Below are 23,923 nucleotides of genomic sequence, written 5' to 3' on the forward strand. Positions count from 1 at the left end.
TGGCTCTCCGGTCAGTGGTGATATTTGCTTCAGATCTATCCTTGCAGATCCTGGCCTGGGCTCATCCTCCACTGAAGCCCAGCTTTAACTGATTCTTTTTTCTCTCATAGGGATGTGGGTGGCGGGAGGTGGGGGAGGTGGGGGAGGTGGGGACAGGAAGCATTAAGAGTATCATGGCAGCCATTTGGGGGCAGCTTTATTTATATGGTATGGATATAAAAATAACTCATTATTTCAAAAAGCCATTGAAAACCAATGAAGGTCATAGGATAATACTTCTTATTCAGCCTTTACAAGTTAGAATTCAGAATATTCAGGTTGAGATGAGGGACCCTAGCGAGTTTCATTATCTGCCTGAGAAACGTTTCATGCAGGGGGACTCGCTGCAGCTGCTGATGTTTCTAGAACTTCAGACAAAGAAGTTTTATCAAAGAAAAAACATTCCTTGCAGTCTCAAAGGAGAGACTATGTCCAATTCTCCCATTTATTCGAAGCTTTGCTTTTATAATTAAAAAAAAAAAAATTCTAGGCTCTTTTCAATTTCTAGATGCATTTTCCCATCAAATTTAGGGCTTGGAAAATTTTGTTATTTTGAGAATTTGTTTAATTAAGCAAGAAGCTCTTCTATAGATTTAGGCACCATTCAGCCATAAATCATGAAGGAAAACTAATGAGGACTGAGAATATTGTATGACAAATATTAGTACTCGTTCAGGGCAGAATTCAACATCATCCAAGGAAGGTTAATCCTTGAACTAATTGGAGTTTTTCCCTTTTCTTGACCACCATTCTCCTCAGAAATCCATTCATTCTTTTCTTCTCCCCCTAATGCCTTCTTTCCTCAGCCTCCAACATCCCACAAACCTTCCCTAAACGTACAGGAACTTGGCGGCATCGTGTTCTCTGTGGCACGGTGCCTCCTGGAGTCATGCAGCTCAGGGTCCCTACTGGGGAGCAATGAAGCCTCTATAGGACACACTAGGGCCCGCCTGATACCCTGTAGAGGGGGAAGATACAGTAAAAAACCCAATAGGGCTTCCCAGTTCAATGGAAGTACAATCTAAAACCCTGGTTTGAAAAGAGCCAATATACTTTTATACATAGTCCAGTTGTTTTTAATGGTTCTAAAGGCTGGAGATGGTACAAGTTTGTCTCATTCCGTCCTCTCCTTTCCTCACCTCCTTTCTAAAGTTCCAAGTGCCACGACCCTGTCACTGCTTATTCCTGCCTATTCCAGTTTTCACCTTCAACCTCTGCAGTGCATTCCATTCTATAATGTGGTCTTGGTACCTATAAAGAAGGGAGCTGGTCTACTTCAGTAGACATGGGATGGGCTTCAGCTCCAGTGTCTTAGGGCTAAATTATCTCAGGGCCCATGGACAGAAAAGAATTGAGACCACGGGCAGGCTGAATGTCAGTGACGAGGAGGTAGGAAACCTGGCAATGGTAATTTCTGAATCCATCTTTCTAAGTCACATCCAGCTTGCTTGTGTGTTTAGTGCCTTCTTTAACACTTACTTTGAATGCCTCCAAAAAGAGCCTTGATACGCTATGGAAATTACAATGTGGTCTGTAATGGAGAAGAAAAATCATTTTGCTTTTCTCATGCTCTTCCCATTTGCAAAATACAAGTGAACATTCAATGGATTATTTTATGAAGTATTGTGTCTTTATTATTTTATCAACTAAACTTCTATCAATTTTATCACTTGAACAATTAAACTACTATTACAAAGTCAACGACAGGGCCATGGTCAATTCAAGCAAAATGAGAGATTGTAACATGCAAGCAGGACACATATCCTTCTACGTCTCTCCGCCATCTTCTAATTGCTCATGAAGACATCAATTTTAGTGCTTTGTGAGGTTAGGGGAAAACAAAGTGGACATGTGTGTATTGGCTACATTTCAATATGCTATTTCCCTCAAACTTTGGAAAATCTAAACAAGTACAAATTGTCTTGCAATCTACAAACACTTTCAAAAGCAATGTGGCATGGAGAGATAACAACTTCAATTAGAAAGCTACCTCCAGAGTCAGACAGAATGGCTCTCCGGAAATGTTTGACTATCCGTGTATCCAGAGTGCATCTGGAGTAAGTAAGAAGGGTTCAAGAAAAGAAATCGGGGGATGTTGACAGAGTATATGAAGGGAGACTGAGGGAGAAGGCTAGATTTGCTTCAAAATCCCATTTACACAGATTAAATGATATATAAATCCAAGTCTCAGGTTTTTAAAATGGTGTTTCTTATAGTCTACTGATGATTAGCAGTCCACAGGAAAACATGAAATATTGAAATTAAGTAACTATGCTTTCCATGTCTAATTTGTGGGGGAGAAGAGAAGGCTGCCATAAATTAATGCACCATATATATCAAAGCCACTTATCCGATCCGAACTGCCCACTAGTCAGTTCCTGGGAGAAGCAAGCAGGTGTGCCAGAAAGTGGCCTTCTAGCTCCAGTATCAGGGACATGGACAGCATCAATGGGCACGTTTCTCAGAGGTAATGGAGAGCATCAGACAACCCTGTGAATTAATTAAGTGGAGGCTGGTGAAGAGCGCCACTTTATTTAACTTCAATAATTTTCCTTCATTTGGAGGATTCACAGGATGTCCCTCAGACACCAGATGTCAAGACAAGTGTCACAAGTCTTGGCGATATTGACAATTGTCCCCCACCACCACCGTCCTCTCACCACCGTCATCTGTGACTTCAAGCCCACACGATGACTCTTTCCCTACCTTAGTCTCTTCGATGCCAGCGAAGACCTTCATCTTACCGCCACATGGGAGCTTGCATGGCTCCCCTTACAAGACCTAAACATTGAAATTCTCTTCATCCATCCTACTTTTTCATTTCTGCCTGCTTTCCACCTTCATGAAGACACCACACTGCCCTCGGTCTCCTTCCTATCTTCTCTGACTCTTCTTTTCTCATTCCATTCTCTGGCTCTTCCTCCTCCTCCTGATCCTAAGAATGAAGGGTCACTGGATTCTTCCCTCCCTCCTCTCCTCCTGCTATAACGTCCTCTCTCCTCAGATGAGCTCATCCTTTTCTCCCAGTTTTGTGAATGTGGCAGCCGAGATTATTTCTCCTATTCCCTGCTGCTCTCCCCGCTAGAGTATCATATTTTCCACTATTGGTTTTCTCAGAGTGGCTATACCAAAGGCTTAAAATCAGCTTCTCAAAGACTAAACTCATCAGTCTTACCTCCTAAGGCTACTCTTTCTCACAACATCCCTCCTAAAAACAGTAATCATTTATTGAGCACTTACCACGTGGCGGGCACTGTTCTAAGTAACTTATGTGAGATATTACATTGAATCCTCACAACAGGTCCATGAAGAAGATACTGCTGTTTCCCTAATTTTATAGATAAGCAAACTGAGACACACAGAGAGGCTGTTTACAATTAAATAACTACTGAAAGTCAAGGCTAGGATTGGAATCGAGGCAGGCTAGCTCCAGAACCAAACACTTAACCACTAGGCTGCACTACCTCCTTAACCAGATTTCCATTCCTACACTCGTCTTCAACTCTCCAGTCTCTTGTCCAAGCAAATGCTGCTGGTTTTCTCTCTGCACAGCCCCTCCCTTCTGCTGGCTGTCCTGCTCCCCTGTCCTCATCCCTCTTAGCCAGACCAGTTTTACTGACTTCCAGTTCTCCACTACTTGTCCTCTCTCTAGGCCCGCTCTGCTGGAATTTTATTTTCAGAAAAAGGAAAACCCTATTTTCATAGGGTTTTTTCTTACAGATATAAAAACAACACATAATCATTGCATCACAATCAGAAGATTAAAACAAACATATACAAAAGAAACTAAAAACCCAAATCACAATTTTGCCTCTCTGGAGCAAAGTGTTGCTAGCATATCAGTGTTTATTCCAGATATTTTTCTCTTTCTATGCAGACACACAGACACATAACTTTTTAAAATTAAAAAATTGGATCATATTTACTTATTGCATTTTAATTTTTTTCATTGACAACAGTAGGTATTATTAGCCTTTTTGATACTTGCCAATCTTAAAGGCAAATATCAATGTATTTGTATTATGAATGTACAAGTTTGCATTTTTCTAATTACTAGTGAATCTGAATATTTTTCGTAGGTTTAGTGGATATCTCATTCTTTCTCATGTCATCTCTGTCCATACTTTTTAGTAGGTTATTAGACTCTTTCTTACTGATTTCCATGAGCTCTTTACATAGTAAACATATTAATCCTTTGCTTACCGTGTATATTGCAGAAATTTTTCCCAGAGTTGTTCATCTTTTCAGTTTTGTTTATGTTAGGGCTTTTGCTTTTTTTGCTTTTTTGTTATTTTGATTTGCCATACAAAAGTTTTAAACTTTTATGTAATCATATAAACAATTTTTTTCCTTTATGCTTTCCGTCTCTGGTGTTCTGTGGCCAGATTACTGTTTCTAATGCTCAGCTCTGGTCTCCCAACCTCTGTAATGATTAGTGGTCCCCACAGCCTCTAGAAGCCCAAACTCCTCAGCCAGTAGATAGGCACTGTCCCTTGGTCAGGTCACAGCTCATCTTGTTTCTGGCTCCTTTCTTTTCTACAATTTATACTCCATTCGATCACAATAAATTGCTATTCTGAAAATCTGTCCCATATTTCCACACTATTAGAAATTACAAGAAAAAACATTAACATATTTTAATAGTGAATAGAGAAAGTCATTAAAATAGATTGATCCAATATTCTTGAAATTGAATCTTGGAGATAATAATTTTTCAAAGTAGAGATGGAATACACAGGACCCTGCTTCAGGATTCCCGTGTGTTGGGAGAAGGGAAGCTGAGGATGAGTAAGGGCACATGGTGCAGGTTAGGATATTCCGTTGCAATCTAAATGCATTCAAGTGACATGACTCAGACCATGGAGGCTGCGTGCATACGTTCCTCTTGGTTATCTGCTACGTGAGCTGACTAGTTACCTAAAGTTCACCCAGAGCTTTTCCTATCCAGAACTCCCAACCCCTCTGTTCACACTGTTCTCTCTATCTGGAATGCCTTCTCTCGAATTCCTTCTGGTCCCTCCTCATCTTGTCTGATACCAATCTTCGGAGTCTCGGCTCAAGAGCAATCTCCATTTTTGATGCCCAAGCAAGAAGCAAGTCAACACTTGCTTGTTATAGTTTGCAATGCTTCATTACTCTCTCATGTCACTCATCCCATTCTCTCTTGCCTCATGATTATCTGAGTGCACTATCTCCTTACCATATTGTAAATTCCTTGAGGGCGGAGATCACATCTCACCTTGGAGCACTCCCCCAGTACCACACAGGGGCACTAGGTAGTTCTCAGTAAGTTTTCTAAATAAAGGAATCACCATTAGGACTGGTTAATGTTACATCATTGAAGGCATCTGAGAAACTCCATGGAGGGCCACACTAGGATTGGGAACAGATCTGAGATCATTAGACTAGGTGTTCCTTTTGATGCTCAGCAGCTCTGCCCTATCAGCTCCACATCCACTTCAGTATTAGAATCTCGGCCAAGTCAACATTCCTGAGACCTAGTATTTGCTCTGGAACATCCACTGAGCTACCTAGGACATGTGGCTAGAACTTCAGTTCCTTCCAGCTGGTCCCTCCACTCCTGCAGAAACAACACAGCTAAGTCTCTAGAGCATCCCAATACAAGATAAGGCTGCGGGAGTCAAGGTTCACAGAAGTACAATTCACTAAAACATGACCTAATTTACAGCAGTCGATTGTGCTCAAACAGAGGCTCAATGCAAAGGGACTGAACATTGAGAGAGACAAAGAGTGTCATACCTGGATGTTAACATCTGCCCCGTTGTTCACTAGCAGTTCAAGACACAAAGCACCGTGTGTGGACGCAGCAGCAAAATGCAAAGGGGTGAACCCGCTGTTGTTGGGCTGGTTCACGTTAGCACCGTAGTCGGTCAGCTCGTTGACCACGGCATCCTGCCCATTGTAGCAGGCCAGGTGAAGCGCCGTGTTTCCATACACATTGATTTCATCGATCTGTAAGTAAGTCCAACATAGGGCCATTAAAATCACTGAAGCCAATTTACCTCACTTTTCACAAAAAGCCTAACGGCTGAGCCAGAAAAAGGAAACATCCATCTGCCAACGTAATTACTCAGAGCTTACTCTTGCCCCAGCTGTCACCTGGGAATGCTTGTCACCCAGAGGTAAAGATCAGCAAAAAGTGAATGTGACAAAAAGTGAACGGGGAGGAAGAGTGAGGGTCTCCAGTTGTGGAGAGGCATTTTCGGCTAGGAAAGGGGAAAAAGTAAAAGGCCAGGCTGCCTCAAAATGCCAGAGGCGATCTGAATCAGGGGAGTGAGAAAAGAGCCCCGAGGGAGGTTCTGTGGAGCCCAGACTCAGAAGTTGGGCTCAGAAGCCGCTCTGGGCTTCTCTCTGTGGTTGGACACCTCACAAGGCCGCTTTCCAGGAGCAGAGCCAAGAAGCCGTCCTGGGCATCAGCACATGGCTCTCTCTTGCTTTCCCAGGCCTGTCCCGGCTGCTGGGTTTCACCACCATGGTCTCAGGATGGCAACTTGGTTTTTCCTCTCGTCCAGGGACACAGATGGTCCAGAGCCTCACCACTGCCCCTGGTCTGCCAACTGAAGGAGAGCGGGGTCAGGCTGATTCCTCCAGCTCAGCACTGGACACTTCTGCTGTTTGTCGCGGCCATTCATTCATTTCTGCTTGTAAGCCACAATTTAGAAGGCTAGATTCCAGAGATGGGATGAAGAACTCTAGCCAGTCTTTTAAAAATGACTGGTCAATATGTATTATGTATAATATATATGTTTAAATATTTCTCTATGTTGATATAGAAGGTTAGTCTGTTTCTGGTTTTCCACTACTTAAATATATGCCCCCATTGCCCTTCATCAGTTGCCCACGTAAACCCAAAAAGACAGGATGCTAGGAAATGAGGGATTTTTTCCTCTTGAGTTAAAAATGCAAACAGGATTTCATTTCAGAATAACAGAAAACCCACAGTCACACCATGGGGTGATGCATTATCCCCGGCTCACCTCCACCCCCAGATTCAGGAGATGCTTGACCACGTTGATCTGCCCGTTGGAAGCTGCAGCGTGCAGTGGGGTGTAACCCTTCTTATCTTTACACGTCACTTCTGCGCCATGGGTAATGAGCAATGCCACCACGTCCAGGTGGCCTTTACAAACAAAGCAGCAGAAAACATCGTTAACCTTTATAGGACAATTTGACGATTCATTCCACCTAAATTATCACTGTTAGCTTTTACTGCCACCAGCATTTTGCTGAGCTGTTTATAAAAAGCTGGTTCATGGTAAACATTCAACAAATATTTAGGGAGCCCCACTATGTGTCAGACTTTATGTCAATTCTGTGGGGAAAAAAAGATGATTCATATGGAGGCCTTCTCTTCAAGGCCATGTGGCGGAAGTGACACTGTTCACAAGTGAATACTAACAAGGTCTGTGCTGACATGCTAGTACCACAGCCCCCCAAAAATATGTTAAAATGGAAGCAATGCTTTTGAAATCAGTTGCCATTCCTCACTGAAAAGTCTAACCATGACAATTTGTTTGGAAAACTAATGAAAGGAGAAAGATCAATTAATCAGAATGACTCCAGATTATCGTTAAACCGAATGAAATTGCTGCTGTTTGACCATTTTTTAATGCACAAAAATGGCAATTTCAGGGGTCGGCCCCGTGGCCGAGTGGTTAAGTTTGCCTGCTCCGCTGTGGTGACCCAGGGTTTCGCCAGCTTGAATTCTGGGCGTGGACATGGCACCGCTCATCAGGCCATGCTGAGGCGGCGCCCCACATGCCACAACTAGAAGGACCCACAACTAAGAATATACAACTATGTACCAGGGGGCTTTGGGGAGAAAAAGGAAAAAATAAAATCTTTAAAAAAAAATGACCATTTCAACTTAAAAGTATTCTTGTGAATTACCAGCTAAACAGAAAACCCTTCTAGTTTCAAGTCCTGTTGGCATATTTTCTAGAATATTTTCCTTTGTTCCCTATCTCACTAAACATAGTCTGAAAAACGTATTTGACCTTTATTTTGTGACTGAAGATTGTTCGATGCTTCAGGTCATACCTCTAAATAAACACAGTTCATAATTGAAGGGTAGAAGATAAGTACTGACTCCAGTATAAAATGTGTGTGCGCACTGTGTGTAGTGTGTGTATGGGAGAGAGAAAGGTGTGTGTGTGTTTGTGAGAGAGAGAGATGTATGTGTGGTGGGGAGAGTGTGTGAGTGACAGAGATGTGTGTGAAAGAGAGATGTGTGTGTGGGGGAGAGATGTGTGGGGCGGGGGAGAGAGTGAGGTGTGTGTGGGAGAAAGAGAGAGATGGGTGTCAGAGAGAGAGGGGTGTGTGTGTGGGAGAGAATGTGTGTGTGAGAGAGGGGTGGGTGCGTATGCAAGCGAGAGAGAGAGAGATGAATGTGTGTCGGTGTGTGTGAGACAGAGACAGAGACAGAGAGTTTGGGCTTGGCTTTCTTTAATTAAAATTTGACTCTTTTCCCCCAAGATTTATATATAGAAAAAATTATTTTCAATTCTGAGTGGTGCTATCTTAAACTTAAGTGGTGCTATCTTTTCTCCCCATTTTGTCCTTTATTTCCTAAAGATGGTTATCTATATATTTGTTCCTATTTGTATCCTGATGACACACAAAATAATGACTTTACTTCTTTAAAGCAAGTCTACACAAATGTTTTAACTGTACATCAGCAAAGAACAAACTTGGAACCCCAGGCTCTCTGAGTCCCGTCTCACACCAGCGTAGTGTGTGCTCTGCCTAAACACGGATCTGGCAAACGTTCGCTGGCTCCAGTCCTACAGGTACCAGGCAGCCATCCATTCTGCCTCAGTCAACTCAAAAGTCACGTCCCCTTAAAAAATGATAATGCTTGCAAAAATCTTAGGATTCTGGTTGTTTAAACCAAGAGAATTATTCATACCCATCTCTAGCCACATCATTTATTTCATCCCTGCCCCAGCCCACTCTCTTTTTCCTCCCTACAATTGCTATTGTTTTTTTATGATGATAAAAGGCATGAGTGCTTGCTAAAAAGGATTCAGAAAAGGCAAAAAGGTGTTAAAAGGAAACCCAAACCATCCCCAACCCCCAATCCCCAGAGATAATTAGTTAGCATCTCAGTGTATAATATATCCGAGATTGCTTTTATTATATAGATTTTTTCAACAAAAATGAGGATTATCTTATTCATATGGTGTTATGCTCTGTTTTCATTTAACGTATCACAGAATCTTTCTATGTTCATAAATACTAATGACATCATCACTGGAATTACTGCGCAGTGTCCCATTGTGTAGATCTTCCATAATTTACCAACACAATCTCCTGTGGATGGGCATTCAGGTTGTTTATAACTCGGTGCTGATAGAATCCTGTCTACTTTTCTAGCTGCAGGATGTTCTCCAATTAGAAACACAAAGGAAGGATCTTAGCTCTTCACTTCCCACAAGTCTACACTGAGAATAAACTCTGTGAGGTCTATCATTTGGCCATGGTATTTGTGCCAATAAAAGTTAAAAGAGAAAAACGTAGAAATGTGACGTCTTCTTTCATCTCCCGGACCCGAGTTGGCAACTCAAGGACTGCAAGTCCCAGTTTATTGGCAGTGAAACAGCGCAGCATCCACAGTGACTCTGGTCTCCTCAACCTACATCATAACTACATAACAGTCAAGGGGTTGTCCTTTCTTCCTTCCTTTTTGTTTCTTTCAAAAATATTTATAAATAAGAAGACAAATGGGATTCATGTCCTTGCCTGGCTAGCCAATCCTCTTTCTTTGTAAACAACTTTTTTTGCCCCCATAACAAGTTAAAATAAGCACAATTTGTGCAGCTTTCCAATCCAGACTGAAACACATTCAACAAGATGCAGGTCATGATTCATCCCTCCTTCTCTTTGTAGGATTAATAAATCTCTGACAAGGCAACCGCCCAACTAGAGTGATCCATGCATGCCAGTAAAATGGACCAAATCTTAATTCAAATGAAACCCAAGGTTGAAAAGAAGTTAGACTCGCCCAAGAGAAAACCCACATGGTCAAGGAGAGATCCACGGCCTCTTCAGTTAAGTTTATCTGTACTTTGCTTTCCATTCATGGAATCCTTACCCATATACGCTGCCCAGTGCAGAGCACGCCGGTCCTTCTTGTCGAATGCATTGATGTTTGCCCCTTTGGCCAAGAGTAAATTGACCATCTGAAAGATAACCAACAATGAAACCAAGTGTACACTCTGTAATGGTGAGGGCTGCTTACCACCTGCAGGTGATCTGAGCCAAATGAACGTCAAATCTAAAGGCAAGTCAGAGATCTGGGTTCAAATAGATGAGGAAGACGACGTCACAGCCATCTCTGTGACACGTGTGTCAGAGGAAAAGACTGAAGTGATGGCTCCTTTTTCAATTCACTGTGGCTCTAAATTTAAAAATAAGTGTGATTGCCTAAGGTTTGCTGTACAAATATTACCATCATATTCTCTAAAAGTCTCAGCAAGGCTCCACTTGGGGCCAAGAGGGTCTGCAGCAAGGATTCTTGTTCCCAGTGACGAGGACACCCACCTCCACGTGGCCATTCAGAGCGGCGTGGTGCAAGGCCGTGCGTCCCCCTCGGTCGGAGACGTTGACGCTGCTCAGCAAGGGAATGATCACTTCCGCACACTTGACGGCCTTATTGGCTGCTGCCACGTGCAGGGGGGTCTGCCAGTTCTTGTCCCTCGCATTGACATCAGCCGAGTGCTTAATCAACACTTGCACTGCTTCCTACAGCAAAAGCAGAGGTTGCAGGGGTCACTGAGAAATGCTCAATCAACACTTACTGGAAGATGCTTGACCAGCCCCTGGAACTACGGAAACGGAAGGCTCCCTGCCCTCAGAGGCTGGCTCAAGAACAAGATGTATGTTCTTCTACAAGCAAGGTAACGTACGATAGAGATCAAAAGGGTAGCACAGGTTAAAGCAGATTCGCTTTCCCTTTCTCTGTTAGGCCAAGAGCCGTGGCACATCTCCAAAACCAAGTCAACCTTCTAAGTATAAGGTTTCTTTATAAGGTATAAAATATCCTTAGGCCAGATGAGAGCACTCATGTGCAGGTGTGCACACCAGGGTAAAATACCCAGAAGCCAAAAGGCCCACAAAGGTCATCTAAGGTTGGAGGTGGTTGTCAATAAACCTCCATCTTCCAAAGCCAAAAGCCTCAAAGCCCTTCAGACATTCTTGGATCAATTTATACACCTTTGGTTCTCTCAGCCAGCATCTTCACCCTCACTGTGCGATCAATAAGCAGTCAAGGGAAGAGGATGACTGTTACTACGTCAGCTTGAAGCTACAAAATTGTTCCGTCTCTTCCCAGCCTTTTCCATGTTATAATGGGGTAACTTCTTTTCTACTGTTGAGTTTCTTCACCTTTACAGAGTCTCCCACTTTTTAGTTTCCTTTTATTGCCCTAATCAGCTTATCAGCCTCTTACACTATAACTCTCAACTTGGCTGTGCAATGGAATTGCCTGGGGAGCTCTTAAAAATGCAGATGCCTGGGGCCAGCCCCGTGGCTGAGTGGTTAAACTTCCTCAAAGTTCCTCGTGCTCCAATACGGTGGCCTGGGTTCGTGGGTTCGGATCCCGGGTGCGGACCTACTTCATTCATCACTTATGCTGTGGAGGCATTCCGCACACAAAGCAGAGGAAGACCGGCACAGATGTTAGCTCAGGGCTAATCTTCCTTGAGCAAAAAAAAAAAAAAAGGGAAGATTGGCAATGGACGTTAGCTCAGGGTGAATCTTCCTCACCAAAAAGAAAAAAAAATGCAGATGCCTGGTCCCACCCTAGAGATTCTAACTGGCCTCAGAATTTTTGTAAAACTCCCTGGGGACTTTGTTGTACAGTCAGGAATAAGAACATTCTTCTGTTCAGTCAAGTGAATGATATAGCTTCTCTCAAGAAGAGAATGGCTGGGGCTAGCCTGGTGGAGCAGCGGTTAAGTTCGCATGTTCCGCTTCGGCGACCAGGAGTTCGCCGGTTCAGATCCCGGATGTGGACTTACACACTGCTTGTCAAGCCATGCTGTAGCAAGCGTCCCACATACGAAGTAGAGGAAGATGCGCATGGATGTTAACTCAGGGCCAGTCTTCCTTAGTAAAAAGAGGAGGACTGGTGGCAGATGTTAGCTCAGGGCTAATCTTCCTCAAAAAAAAAAAAAAGAGAAGGGAATGGCTGCCTGTTGTTTCCCTTTACTTCTAGACATGTTCCTGGACCAGTTAGTGGGGCTCCTTTATGGACATCTTGTCAATGTGGCATCAATGAGCCAATGAAAAGCATCAGTACCACACTCCTACCACCCTTCATGGACCAAACCCCGCCTTGTCCACCTTCATCCCCACAGGCCTGGACTGTCCAATCTACTTTATTATGCAGGTAAAGAAAAGTGCCCCCAGATAGTAGATGATTTGAACTCACAAAATTCACACTTTTGTCAGGGACATAAATGATGAAATAAAAAGAATGCTCCATGAATCAGTAGTAGCATCATATTGAGATGAATGGCTAACTTGGACAGTAGAATGAGAGCAAAAAGAAATTAACTTTGTAAATTAGAGAACATAGTTTAAATAAATGGTGTACTCCATTTAGATGCTATAAATAAAGAGCAAGAAATTGACAGAGCCAACTAAACAAACAATTTGTTGGGATTACCAAGGAGGAAAAAAAAAGATATATGCCACCCACCCTCAGCAAGACTGCCAATAAAGTAATGATTACTAAACATTCCTTGGCCCATTTCAGAGTGAAATGTGTACATGTGTTATTAATGCCCACCTACTATGTGTGAAACAAAGCTAGAACTATGGAAGATTGAAAGAAACATTAGCCAGGCTCTATCTCAAAACTAGTGGGCTGAACAAAAACTAAACAAAAGAAAAGTTAAATCACAATATAAGCGCTAAGATTTAAATAAGAAAAAATAGTATTTTTATCAACTTTGGTCTCAAACATTGTGAGGTTTATGTAGATGCATAGATAATCCACTGTGATGCGGGAAGAAAATATTGGAACCTCCCCTTATAGTTATTTTCCCTAAAAAGGAAAGTGTTTTAGCCGGTATTTAACTTCTGGGTTGGCATTGTGCCCTCAGTCAGCTCCAGAGAGGACCCTGCCTCAGGGAAGAGCAGAGTCCACCTCGCAGAGTGGGTGGGGCTTGCCCTCGCCATTCATTCGCTTTGAGTGCGCTGAAATGTACAGAGATGGGCTTGCCAAGTCGAGTTACACATTGTAATATGTAACCTTAAACTAAAAACATCCTAAAATGGACAAGATTTATGCAAGGAACCCACAGATTAAAGATGATAACACCAATGCAAGTACAAATAACGTGGAAGTCACAGAGCTGACGCTTCTACTCCCAGCAAAAGCTTTCTATCACCTACATTACAAGGTAAAAATAATGACAGATTTAATCAGATCTGACAAGAGCTTGGCCAAAACAGAGAAAAATCATCAGAAGTCTATTATCTACATGGTTATGGAAGACCATGATAAATGGAAAGCCTCACCCTAAATAATTGCGCCTTGAAATATTAGCTAATGATAGTAGGTCCTATACTACGTAACTTACACATAAAATGAGATGCATATTTTGAAGATGGATGCTGAAAGTTTTGCAGATATATGGACAAAAAAGTTGGAGATAACCGTCTCAAAACAATACTATACAAAAATGGGATAGCATCCTTTTCACACATTCACAGCAAACAATACATTCTGACACTGCCATATCTTTGCCTTGTGTGTTATTTTATTGTACTTATGCAGATTCTTGCTTTGCAATAAATATTATGTAAATTCAGGATTAATGAACAAAACAGAAAATTTGTGGGAACATTTCACAAATTTTTACAGTTTGGAGATAAGACCAATGAATTCATGAGAAATTTGTTTTTTAAAGGTGACAATGTGATTACTATTAGAATAACTCAGACTAGGTGAATGAGATATTACCTAGGAGAGGCCCCATCTTTAAATGAATATTTAGGAATGATTTGCATTTCACACAAAGCAACAAGTTAAGCAAAGAAAAAATATATTTACTTGCCAGTTATAGTTTACAGATAAATAAGTGTTTTTAGAGTTGGGGGGGGACCTGTATTCTTAAATAGGTAATACTTCTAAAAATATTTTAGTCACAGCTGAATTTTGGTCTGTTTTGTAAAGTTTTATTGGGGCAGAGCCTCATTCATTTGTTTACGTATTATCTATGGCTGCTTTCGAATTATAACAGCAGAGGTAAATATCTGCGACAGAGACCATATGTAGACATCAAAGCCTAAAATATTTACTATCTGGCTCTTTATGGAAAAAGTTTGCAGACCCCCTGGTCTAGCTCCTTGTTGGAATTACTACAAACTGCAAATTACCAAGTCTGGTTAAAATAAAATTTTGTTATATTTACCAGTATGAAAAAATACTGTTTTAAACCCAAATAGTCTTCTGAGGGTAGGCGGCAGGTCCTGTTAAGAGAGTCAGAGGCCGCTGTGTTCAGCCCTTACTATGCAGTGGGAGCTCCATAGGGAATTTGGGAGGGGGAGGTCCAGAGCTCGGCAGGAAGGAAGAGGCAAGGACAGACAGAGAGGAGAGAGGACGGGGCCCTGCACCCCAGGGCAGAGGTGTGCCTCTGGGTGGGAGGAGTCAGCAGGCTAAGGGAGAGGAGGGGAGAGCTGACCTATAAACCAAGCCAATTAATTTATGGAATTAATGATTTTTGTAATCAAAAGGAGTCTCTCTTTTCCTGTATCACACATCGGCTAAAAAGTTAATATCTGGGAGTTTGCCCTGACAAAAATTTATAAGGTAAAAAAGAAACTAATGTGAGAGAAGGGAAGCTGAACACTCTCTGAATCAAGAAAAGATACTTAAACAGAACTTCTCCAGTTGGGGGAGGAGGGATGCAAAATGGGTGAAGGGAGTCAAAAGGTGCAAACTTCCAGTTAGGAAATAAATAAGCCATGAGGGTGTAATGTACAGCCTGGCGACGCTAGTTAGTAATGCTGTATTGCATATTTGAAAGTTGCTAAGAGAGTACTCTTAGAAGTTCTCATCACAAGAAAAAGACATTCCGTACCCATGTATGGTGATGGATGTTAACCAGACTTCGTGTGGGGATCATTTTGAAACATATAAATATCGAATCATTATGTCGTACACCTGAAACTAACATAATGTTGTATGTCAATTTACCTCAATAAAAAATGAAAAAAATTTAAAAACAACGCTTCTTAAACTATCTGCAGTGAAGGACCAGTTTTTTAAAAATTATTATTTCAAATCCATCATGAGCCAATGCTTTTGTAAATACAATAAAAAGTAAATAGTAGAATAACAAAATGAAAAAAACAATGACAAATGATAAACTCAATTATTCTATGATTAAATCTCGCAGGCATGAAATGACTCTATGAAATTGCTCAAAAGGTTACTGAAGGTTACTGACTGTTCTCTCACCATGACAGGTACGACAAAAGCCCCCGGGCTCAGGCCAGCACACAGGCCACACCAGGAGCAGCGCTCCTTCAAAGCCTTTGCTTCTTTTTTTTTTGAGGAAGCTTAGCCCTGAGCTATCACCAATCCTCCTCCTTTTGCTGAGGAAGCCTGGCCCTGAGCTAACATCCATGCCCATCTTCCTCCACTTTATATGTGGGATGCCTACCACAGCGTGGCTTTTGCCAAGTGGTGCCATGTCCACACCTGGGATCTGAACCGGTGAACCCCAGGCTGCAGACAAGCGGAACGTGCGAACTTAACCGCTGCACCACTGGGCCGGCCCCAAAGCCTTTGCTTCTTTTTGAAGGAACAAGCACGTGTGAGGAGTCCGGCATTTCTCCTGCATGGAGGAATCAGCCGAATCCACGAGGTCTCAGGACTGCAGGTGCTGCTGTTCCTACCCTGCGTAGGAGGCTGCCCTACAGGACACACAGAAGCAACAGGCGGAGGGAGGAACTGTCACGGGATGTCACACAGGAGGGAACTGGAGATGGCATTTGAAGTCACTGTATTTGTACTTATGACTTTTTCTCTTTACAAAAGGCCACTCCGACTCTGCAAGAAGAAGTAGAAACACATACTGTGGCGCATGGAAAAGATGAGAAGAAAGACGAAGCATGTGTCTTAAAACCCATCGCCTCTAATGTTTGTTTTTTTACTCCCAATGTGCCTTGAATTTAAGTCTCATATACTGTTCGTGGAAAAGTAATTGTGGATGACTACCCATAGTCCTTGCGGGCAGAAGAAATGTCAAATTTTATAAACTGCAAGTTGCTTTAGACCAGGGTCTGAGTCTTATAGAATTTTCTGCACTCTCCACAAAGCCTGGCAGGTGCCTTGCACGTAGCATATATTCAACAAATTTGGGTAGAGTAAATACATTGCTATAAGGATTAGCACTCTCTCTAAGTATAATATGCAAGTGTCAACAGGACATTTACTGTGGGCTGACGTCCCTGAGGCTGCCCTCAAGACCTGGAGGCATTTACACTGTTACTGTAATTATTTGAGGCTTTTATTCTGTATGGATTATAGCAATTTCACATTCTATAAGAATTGTATAAATTGGTGCCCAACCAATTTGTCCAATTAATCGGATTTTTTTCTCTAAACATACTCATTATTAAACTAAACTCCCCCTTTATTATTTCAACTAATATTAGAGAACAATTATTCTAAGAACTAGTAGTACAAAAGGAGCTCCCTGGAGACTTGGGGATATGAAAGAATTCCAAGGAAACCATTCAAGAAGCGCTGGATTTACATACGGGGAAGGCAGAGACGAAAGCATGCCCAGTCTCCCGCCTCAGCTCTCACAGTGTGCTACGTGGACCACGGGCATCAGAAGCTCCTTCTTAAAGTGCAGATTTCTGGGCCCAACCACAGGCTTCGTCAGAATCCCTGGGGGCGGGGTGCTAGCACGGGCACTTTTCCGAGCACCCCAGATGATGAGCTGCACACGGAATCTGAGAACACTTGTCCGCCTTCTCACGAGCAGGTTATCAAACGCTACTTGCTTCCCATCCCAGGTACACCCTATGTTCTACACACAAACATCTTTTTATAACCATAAAGACAGTTTAAAGAAAGCATTAACATTCTAGTCTTCCACATAATTCTTCCAATTCTCCTGTCTACCAGCATTTAGCCCACAACAATGAAAAATTTTTTTTAGAGAAAAGGGGAAAACAGGCATTTTTAAAGTTTAAGCTATCAAATAAAATGCTTCTCTCTCTCAGCTCTGAGAAACATCTCTATACCCGTTGGGACTTCTGTCTGCAAAGATGCCAAAAACAGATCCATTTGATCGGTTGGAACAGTATCCATAGGGCGTTCTTGTGATTCGAGGGAAGCTGGGGAGCACAGTGGTTAGCGAGCAGGTTCTCTAGTCACACTCTCCCCTGCTTGCTGGCTGTGGCGGCTCAGACTCCTTCCTTACCTTCTCTGAGATCACGGTTCCTAAATTAGGATTAGGAACAGTGTCAATCTCAAAGGGTGGCTCAGAGGTTAAAATGGAATAAAGCACAGCAAGCGCTTAGCACACTGCCTAGCACAGAGTCAGGGCTCAATAAGTGTTCATAGTGACAATACATATATGGAGACAACACCCTCAATTCTGTACCCTAAAGACAGGACACAATCATTTTCACTTTTCTAACCAAAAGACGGCCTCTAGAACAGGGAAGTGAAAAGTTCAGCCATTTGCCTCTGGTGCCACTCAGCTCATTACAGAAGAAAAGGCGTGTATGAAGGCCAGCTGCCTTTGGACACAGGCCACAGCGGGCTATGCGCCTGGTTGTCTGTCCTAAACACTACGTCCTAGAAGCCACACTTCTTACCCCCTCAAGGTCCCCAAAGCACACTTAACAGTGCCTTCCACTGAGTGGCCTTCAGTAAACGTGTGTTCAACTCTCCAGGCGTGTATGCCTTTAATTCCTTTTCCCTACAGCTACTCTTTTCCAAGAAAGAAAAACACAAAAGCTGCAAGAATAAGCTAAGTAGGAGAAACGATCCGAAATAATTCACAACACTTCAGAAAATTCCTCCTGGCAGCCCTGAATCTTGCTCATCTTTGTTAGCCAGCATTACAAAACATGTTTCCCTCATATTTTGGTAAGAGACTATCTTCACTTCTTCACAGCCGTGGGAGTAGCTGGAGAAAGAGGAGGATGAGTGAAGCCCTAAGGGGGTCAATAAGGAGACAGTGCTGTTTGGTCCAATTATTTGTTTGGCTGTTTCCTCCCTGGGAATTCCACATGTCGGGTGGAGAGGGGAGGAGGATGCAAGATTGGGCCTAGCGGGGCCCACAACACAGCCTCGTGAGTACCAAACAAGTCTTGAAGGTTTATCTCTGGAACCCAACCTATGCTGAACGATTTTCAAGGGATGTGACCATGTCTTGATCTACGTTCTTGTCTGTGGAGGAGCTTTTACAATGTCAGGCGTGGGTGGACGTTTAATCAATATTATGATCTGATACTCCTATTGCTACAACAGGCTCAGGAAATGAACTTCGCAAGGAATATTATTTTTCCAGGCACAGAAATTGGAACATAAATTTTGCCTGGATGGAAAGAAGGCTCAGAAATTTTGACTTGTACTGATATCTGTGTTGCAATGCAATTTTGAAAGTCGTCCTGATTTTGCGGGTTCTGGTGGCTTAACTGGCTTCTTTTGCCACACTCCCATAAGCAAGCTTCAAGTCAGTTTATCTTCCCTTTCCCCAGCTATTATCGGGGGGGGGGGGGGGGTGCGGAGGGGGTGGGCATAAAGCAATGGCAATATATTGAAGTCAAAAGAAGAAGGGAATCTGAATTTAGGACTTTCACAGCACAGCAACGTGCTTGGGGTTAAGATGCCTACAGTCAGTTCTAACAACAGTTACAGAGACTCCAGTTTTCACAAGAAAGTTTCAACTTGCCGTGACAGATATTAACAGGAAGACATACTCTCATGCTGGCTTATATATGACTCTGATTGTTTACAACTCAGGATTGGTTTGCTTCCTTCCTAGCAAGAGACACCTGCAAGGGATTTTTTCCCCCAGCAAACCTGCAGAGGGAGCTGGTTTCTTAGAGAAGCAACAAATGCCTTTCTCAGGTACAAAGGTTCATCCATCAGTGGGTTGACTGAATTCAAACACACTAAAGCTGTGTAAAGAAGGTGGGCTGGTGGTGGATGGAAAATGGAAGTTTTGAGGATTGAGGGCTTTGCAGCCAGTTGAGCTACACAGGTGGCGAACGCTTGGAAGAAGTCGCATGGTACTGAAATCTCTGGTTTTGTGTCTTTCTGTCCACCAGCCGACATGCTTCCCAAGGGCAGAGGAATTATTTGTCTTTCTAGCTCCACCGGCAAGCACAGTGCCTGGCATATAGGAAGTGCTTAGTAAATGTTATTTTGAACTAAAAAGACCTGCTTCTTGTTAAAAGAGGAAACAAACCCATATTTTTCAAAATATACTTAAAATAAATTTACCGGGGGCCAGCCTGGTGGCATAGTGGTTAAGTTCACATACTCTGCTTCGGCAGCCCAGGGTTCACACATTCGGATCCTGGGCACAGACCTACACACTGCTCATCAAGCCATGCTGTGGCAGCACCTCACATACAAAACAGAGGAAGACTGGCATGGATGTTAGCTCAGGGACAATCTTCCTCAAGCAAAAAGAAGAAGATTGGCAACGGATGTTAGCTTAGGGCCAATCTTCCTCACGAACCAAAAAAAAAAAGTTAAAAAAAAGAAGAAGAAAAATAAATTTACTGAAGATCAAGTGGTCTTAAAAGACCAGGAAATAACCCTCTGTGAAGGAGCTAGTCTCATGAAGCTGGTGGTACAAACTCAAACAGCCCACTGCACCTGCTTTCCCAGGCAGAATAGTAATGAAATGTGGGACCATGCAAAGATTCTGAATTCCCCCAGGTCTGATCCTGGCAGCTGGGAATCATTACCTCCCTCATTCCATGTGGGCTGTTAAAAAAGAAAATACAACCAAACTCTTACAAAAACCACTCAAATCACACAGTACAGAAGGAAGGTTATGAGCACTAACCTAACTGTCGTCTACCAAGTATACTGTGAAATTTCCAGATAGCTGCCAAAGGCGAAACGCCAATGTTGATGACAGCCATTGACACCTGCGACATCGGTGTACGCATTCTTAGCAACATCTCTTGCTCCTGAGTGTACCCGGAGAACAGCACCTTCTCCAAAAGCAGAGGAGAAGCTTCGCTTGGTAAAATCAGCTACAAAGGTGAGTCATCCAATGTCAAGTGCCACCGAGTAGTAGCCCTGGACGGTGGGCATCCTCTCTGACCGGGCTCCAAGGCTCCACTAGGGTTCCCTGCCACTCCCTGCCCCACACTGGTCTTCTCATTCTCTTACACTTTCCCTGAACCAGCTGATCCATTTGCCATGGTTTCAATAACCATCCTCTCTGTTCTAAGCTCTAGACCTGTATAAATAATGACAGATAACCTATTAGTCATCTTCACCTAAATTTCCAGCATTCAAAATAAATTATTTCTTGAGCACCTACAATGTACCAGGCTTGGGACACACCAGGGAACAAAACACAGATCCCCGCCCTCATGGAGCTACACTCCAGTGACAGGTCTACCAAACTGGGCACGTTCAAGCAGGACTGATGGGCTCCCCACCCTGCTCCCCTGCCTCTGCCTTCTTAGTCAACGGTGTCGCCATTCACCCTCTGGCTCCCTTTCCACCTCATCCTCACAAGGTTCCAACTCTGTCAGGTTCACACCTAGCTCTGCTGTGACCACTTCCCCCTGCTCAGAGGACACCCAGCCCTCTGCCGTCTACTCAGCCTCTACTATGAGACTTACCTCCCCCTAAATCCTGTGTTCCAGCTACATCCAACTGAACCCGCCATTCGTAGACTTTCAAGCCTCTTGTCCTCTAGCATGTTTATCGTCCTGCCTCAGCCCTCCCTCCTTCTCCTGTCCTGGTAAGTCCCTACCCATCCTCTAAGGACCAGCTCAATGACATCTCTTCTTGGCAGCCTTCCTCTATTCAAGGAGATAGTTACTTGCTTCTTCCTCTAATTCAGTTACGAGACTGCATTAATTTACTTCCCTGGCGGCCTCCCCCTCCAGACTGAGAACTCGCTGAAGTCAAGGATCACATTGTCCATCTTGGAATAGCCCAGTCACCCCCCCAGCACCAAGCCTGGCATGGAGGAGTGCTCAAATAAACAGCCATTCAATTTTGGTAACCCTCTTATGTGAGAAGTAAAAGCCTTTTGCTCACCAGTGAGAATCCCCAATTCAGCAAAAAGCATTTTTCTCTTTCTAGGGACTGGAGGTGCTAGATTAAATAAGATAATCACTCACTTCACTTCTGGAAGCAACAGCCCGGTGCAGGGGGGTCAGCCACATGTTGTCCTTGGCGTTTACACGAGCTCCTGGAACCAAACAGCACAGGTTAGAGACACAATGCAGTCGGCATTGCTGGGGGGAGGGGGGGTGGTCCACTGATCTTAAGTCAAATGTTCTATCTCGTGCTTTCATTTGCCTGGTACAAGTACTACATTTTGTTTTGTTTTGTTTTCTTTGCCTCAGACAGGAGGACACACCCAGTACAGCAGAAGAAGCAAGATCTGGGGTCACAAGAATTGGGCAAAGTCCAGATGAGAGATGCAGTGTCTCATTGGGTAGGAGATACAGTTGTAAGAAGGCTGAAATTCTCCAGGACTATGGAAATGAAGGTGCTGAAGAATGAAGAACTTTCAGGTGTGCACGTATGTGTGTGTGTGTGTGTGTGTGTATGTTCCCAAATATAATATATATTCCTGAATATAAAATAGATAATCATATATATTATTTTATTTTTAGTCATTAAGTATATTTATCACACAGGGCACACGATGCCCTTCATGGCAAACTATAAGGGATGAGCAGGTTTCCAACAAATACATATCAAAGGCCAGTTGGATTTCAAACAAATACTGTAAAGTTGAGTTCTGACAAGGTTTGATCTGGGCTGAGGGGATTAGCAGAAATCTGTTTTATCCAAGAATCCCAATGACTTCTCTGGGACTAGTGAGCTATTTCAGCAGCAAGAAGCCAACCTCCATGACCTTTAGGGCAGACAGGACATGAAGCGTCTGCAGGTTGCTCACAGCTCCCTCACACTACGGGGCGGTCAGACAGGCTCCCACGCCAGCCAGAACCAGCTCACTTTCAGGGATGCGCCTCATGCTCGACTCTCTAGGAGCCATATCACCATCTGGGAGCAGAAACTCTGTATGAGAGGGCTCACAGGAAGTTGAGCATGCCCTCTTTCCATGACACCCTCACAATTCTCCAAGAGCGCGAGCCCACTGCGTCTGCAGCTGAACTGCTAAAACACCCAATATGAGCTTCCCTTTTTTGGGGGTTCAGGGTTTTGATCAGTCTTCTGATCAGAGACGGAAAGCTTTATAAAAGGGCTACAAAGGAGGAGGAGGAGAAAATATGTATGCTATCTTCGTAGATACAAGAAGAGGAGCCTATTTTAGCCTTAGGACAACAAGGAAGGAAGCTCATAAGGAAGAATAGTGGAGGGATGAATGAAAGAAACTAGAAAGTAATGCAGAGGAGGGGAGGTGCCCAGGAGGTGCCTCTGGGACAGAGGCCAAGAAAGCGAGTCAAGTGGAAGCAGAGGCTGACTAATGCCTGCGAGGCAGAGGCCAGCTGACAGCTAAAAAACAGAAACCTTGTAAAAAAAAAAAAAAAAAAAATCAAAAAGGGCAGCAGGAGACTTTCGTGGGTAAAAGGGAGCTAGAAACTTAGTTTAAGGCACCAGCTAAAGGAAATAACAAACCATAGAACTTGGATAATGTTTCCTCTTTAACTGAAGAGTAAATACCATCAACAATATTAATCACAGAAAACAAGAACGTAATAATCCCTAAAACAAAGAGGATGTCTTCCCTCCCCCCATTCTGATCTCATTGGTTTGCGATGGAGCCAGGCACAAGTATTTTCAAAAGATCCCCAGGACCCAAGGCTATTGTAACATCTAACATTGTAACTTGTCAATGTTGAGAGCCACTGATAAATTGTTGCCTAGTTTATCAAACTTAAAATTATTTGAATCCTAACGCTACCAACTCCATCCAGGCAGCTTACTTGAGAAGGTTCAAGCCCCTCACATCAATAAGGATCAAATAAAATCAGTTTGGGCATGTTAAGAATCAGAATCTCTATCCCGTAGCAGGAAGCCCTGGGCGAAATGCTCCAAAGTGAAATCAACGAGGTCTTGGAAGCACAGCGAGATTCATGGGCAGAAGACCCAGATTTGAGTTCTCATTTCAGCACCTTCTGGCCATGACCAAGAGCCACTAATCTGTACAATGAGGCTAACAAAAACAACAATAATAATACTTCTCTGCCCACTTCACTGGGTGGTTGGGGCAATCAAGTGAACGTGAAGGTGCTTTGTAAATTGCAAAGTACTAGAGAAATATGAGCTGTTCTTACTTCTGAATCCCCTCTAATGGCTCAATCACCTCTGAATCTACAACTCAGATTTTTAAGGAAGTGAGAGGCATAGTCCTTGCCCTTCAAAAGAGGGCAAGTCAAATGCAGAGATTTAAGAACACAAAGCCCCAGCCCTGGAGAGTGCACGAACAGGTATCTTTCTAAGAGCGAGAGACTCAATTGAGGGCTGGAGAAAAATGGGGAGGAGGAAACCCAGTGTAATTAAGAACAGAAGAAACTGTCAATTTTAAAACAAAATTTCCACTACCAGAAAGAAATTTTAGATTTCCTTCCCAAGTCTCAGTTCCAAGAGAATGCCAGATGACTGTCACAAAGCCGAACTTTTTGGTTCAGAAACAAATAGCATTTATCC

General features: G+C 43.1%; 1 protein-coding gene across 17 annotated transcripts in view; it reads right to left on the reverse strand.

Moving 5' to 3' along the window:
• The window catches only part of ANKRD44 (ankyrin repeat domain 44), a 348,643-nt gene that overhangs the window by 130,314 nt on the left and 194,406 nt on the right, over nucleotides 1-23,923 (reverse strand). For all 17 annotated transcript variants that reach the window (XM_070580487.1, XM_070580486.1, XM_070580483.1 and 14 more), the window contains 5 exons: nucleotides 21,421-21,491; nucleotides 10,603-10,803; nucleotides 10,154-10,241; nucleotides 7,038-7,180; nucleotides 5,800-6,012 (listed from right to left, as the gene is read on the reverse strand). In XM_070580487.1, coding sequence (XP_070436588.1) covers nucleotides 5,800-6,012; nucleotides 7,038-7,180; nucleotides 10,154-10,241; nucleotides 10,603-10,803; nucleotides 21,421-21,491 — 716 coding nt within the window. The remainder of the gene's footprint in view (nucleotides 1-5,799; nucleotides 6,013-7,037; nucleotides 7,181-10,153; nucleotides 10,242-10,602; nucleotides 10,804-21,420; nucleotides 21,492-23,923) is intronic.

The sequence above is a fragment of the Equus przewalskii genome, chromosome 17, assembly GCF_037783145.1.
Source record: "Equus przewalskii isolate Varuska chromosome 17, EquPr2, whole genome shotgun sequence".
NCBI lineage: Eukaryota > Metazoa > Chordata > Mammalia > Perissodactyla > Equidae > Equus > Equus przewalskii.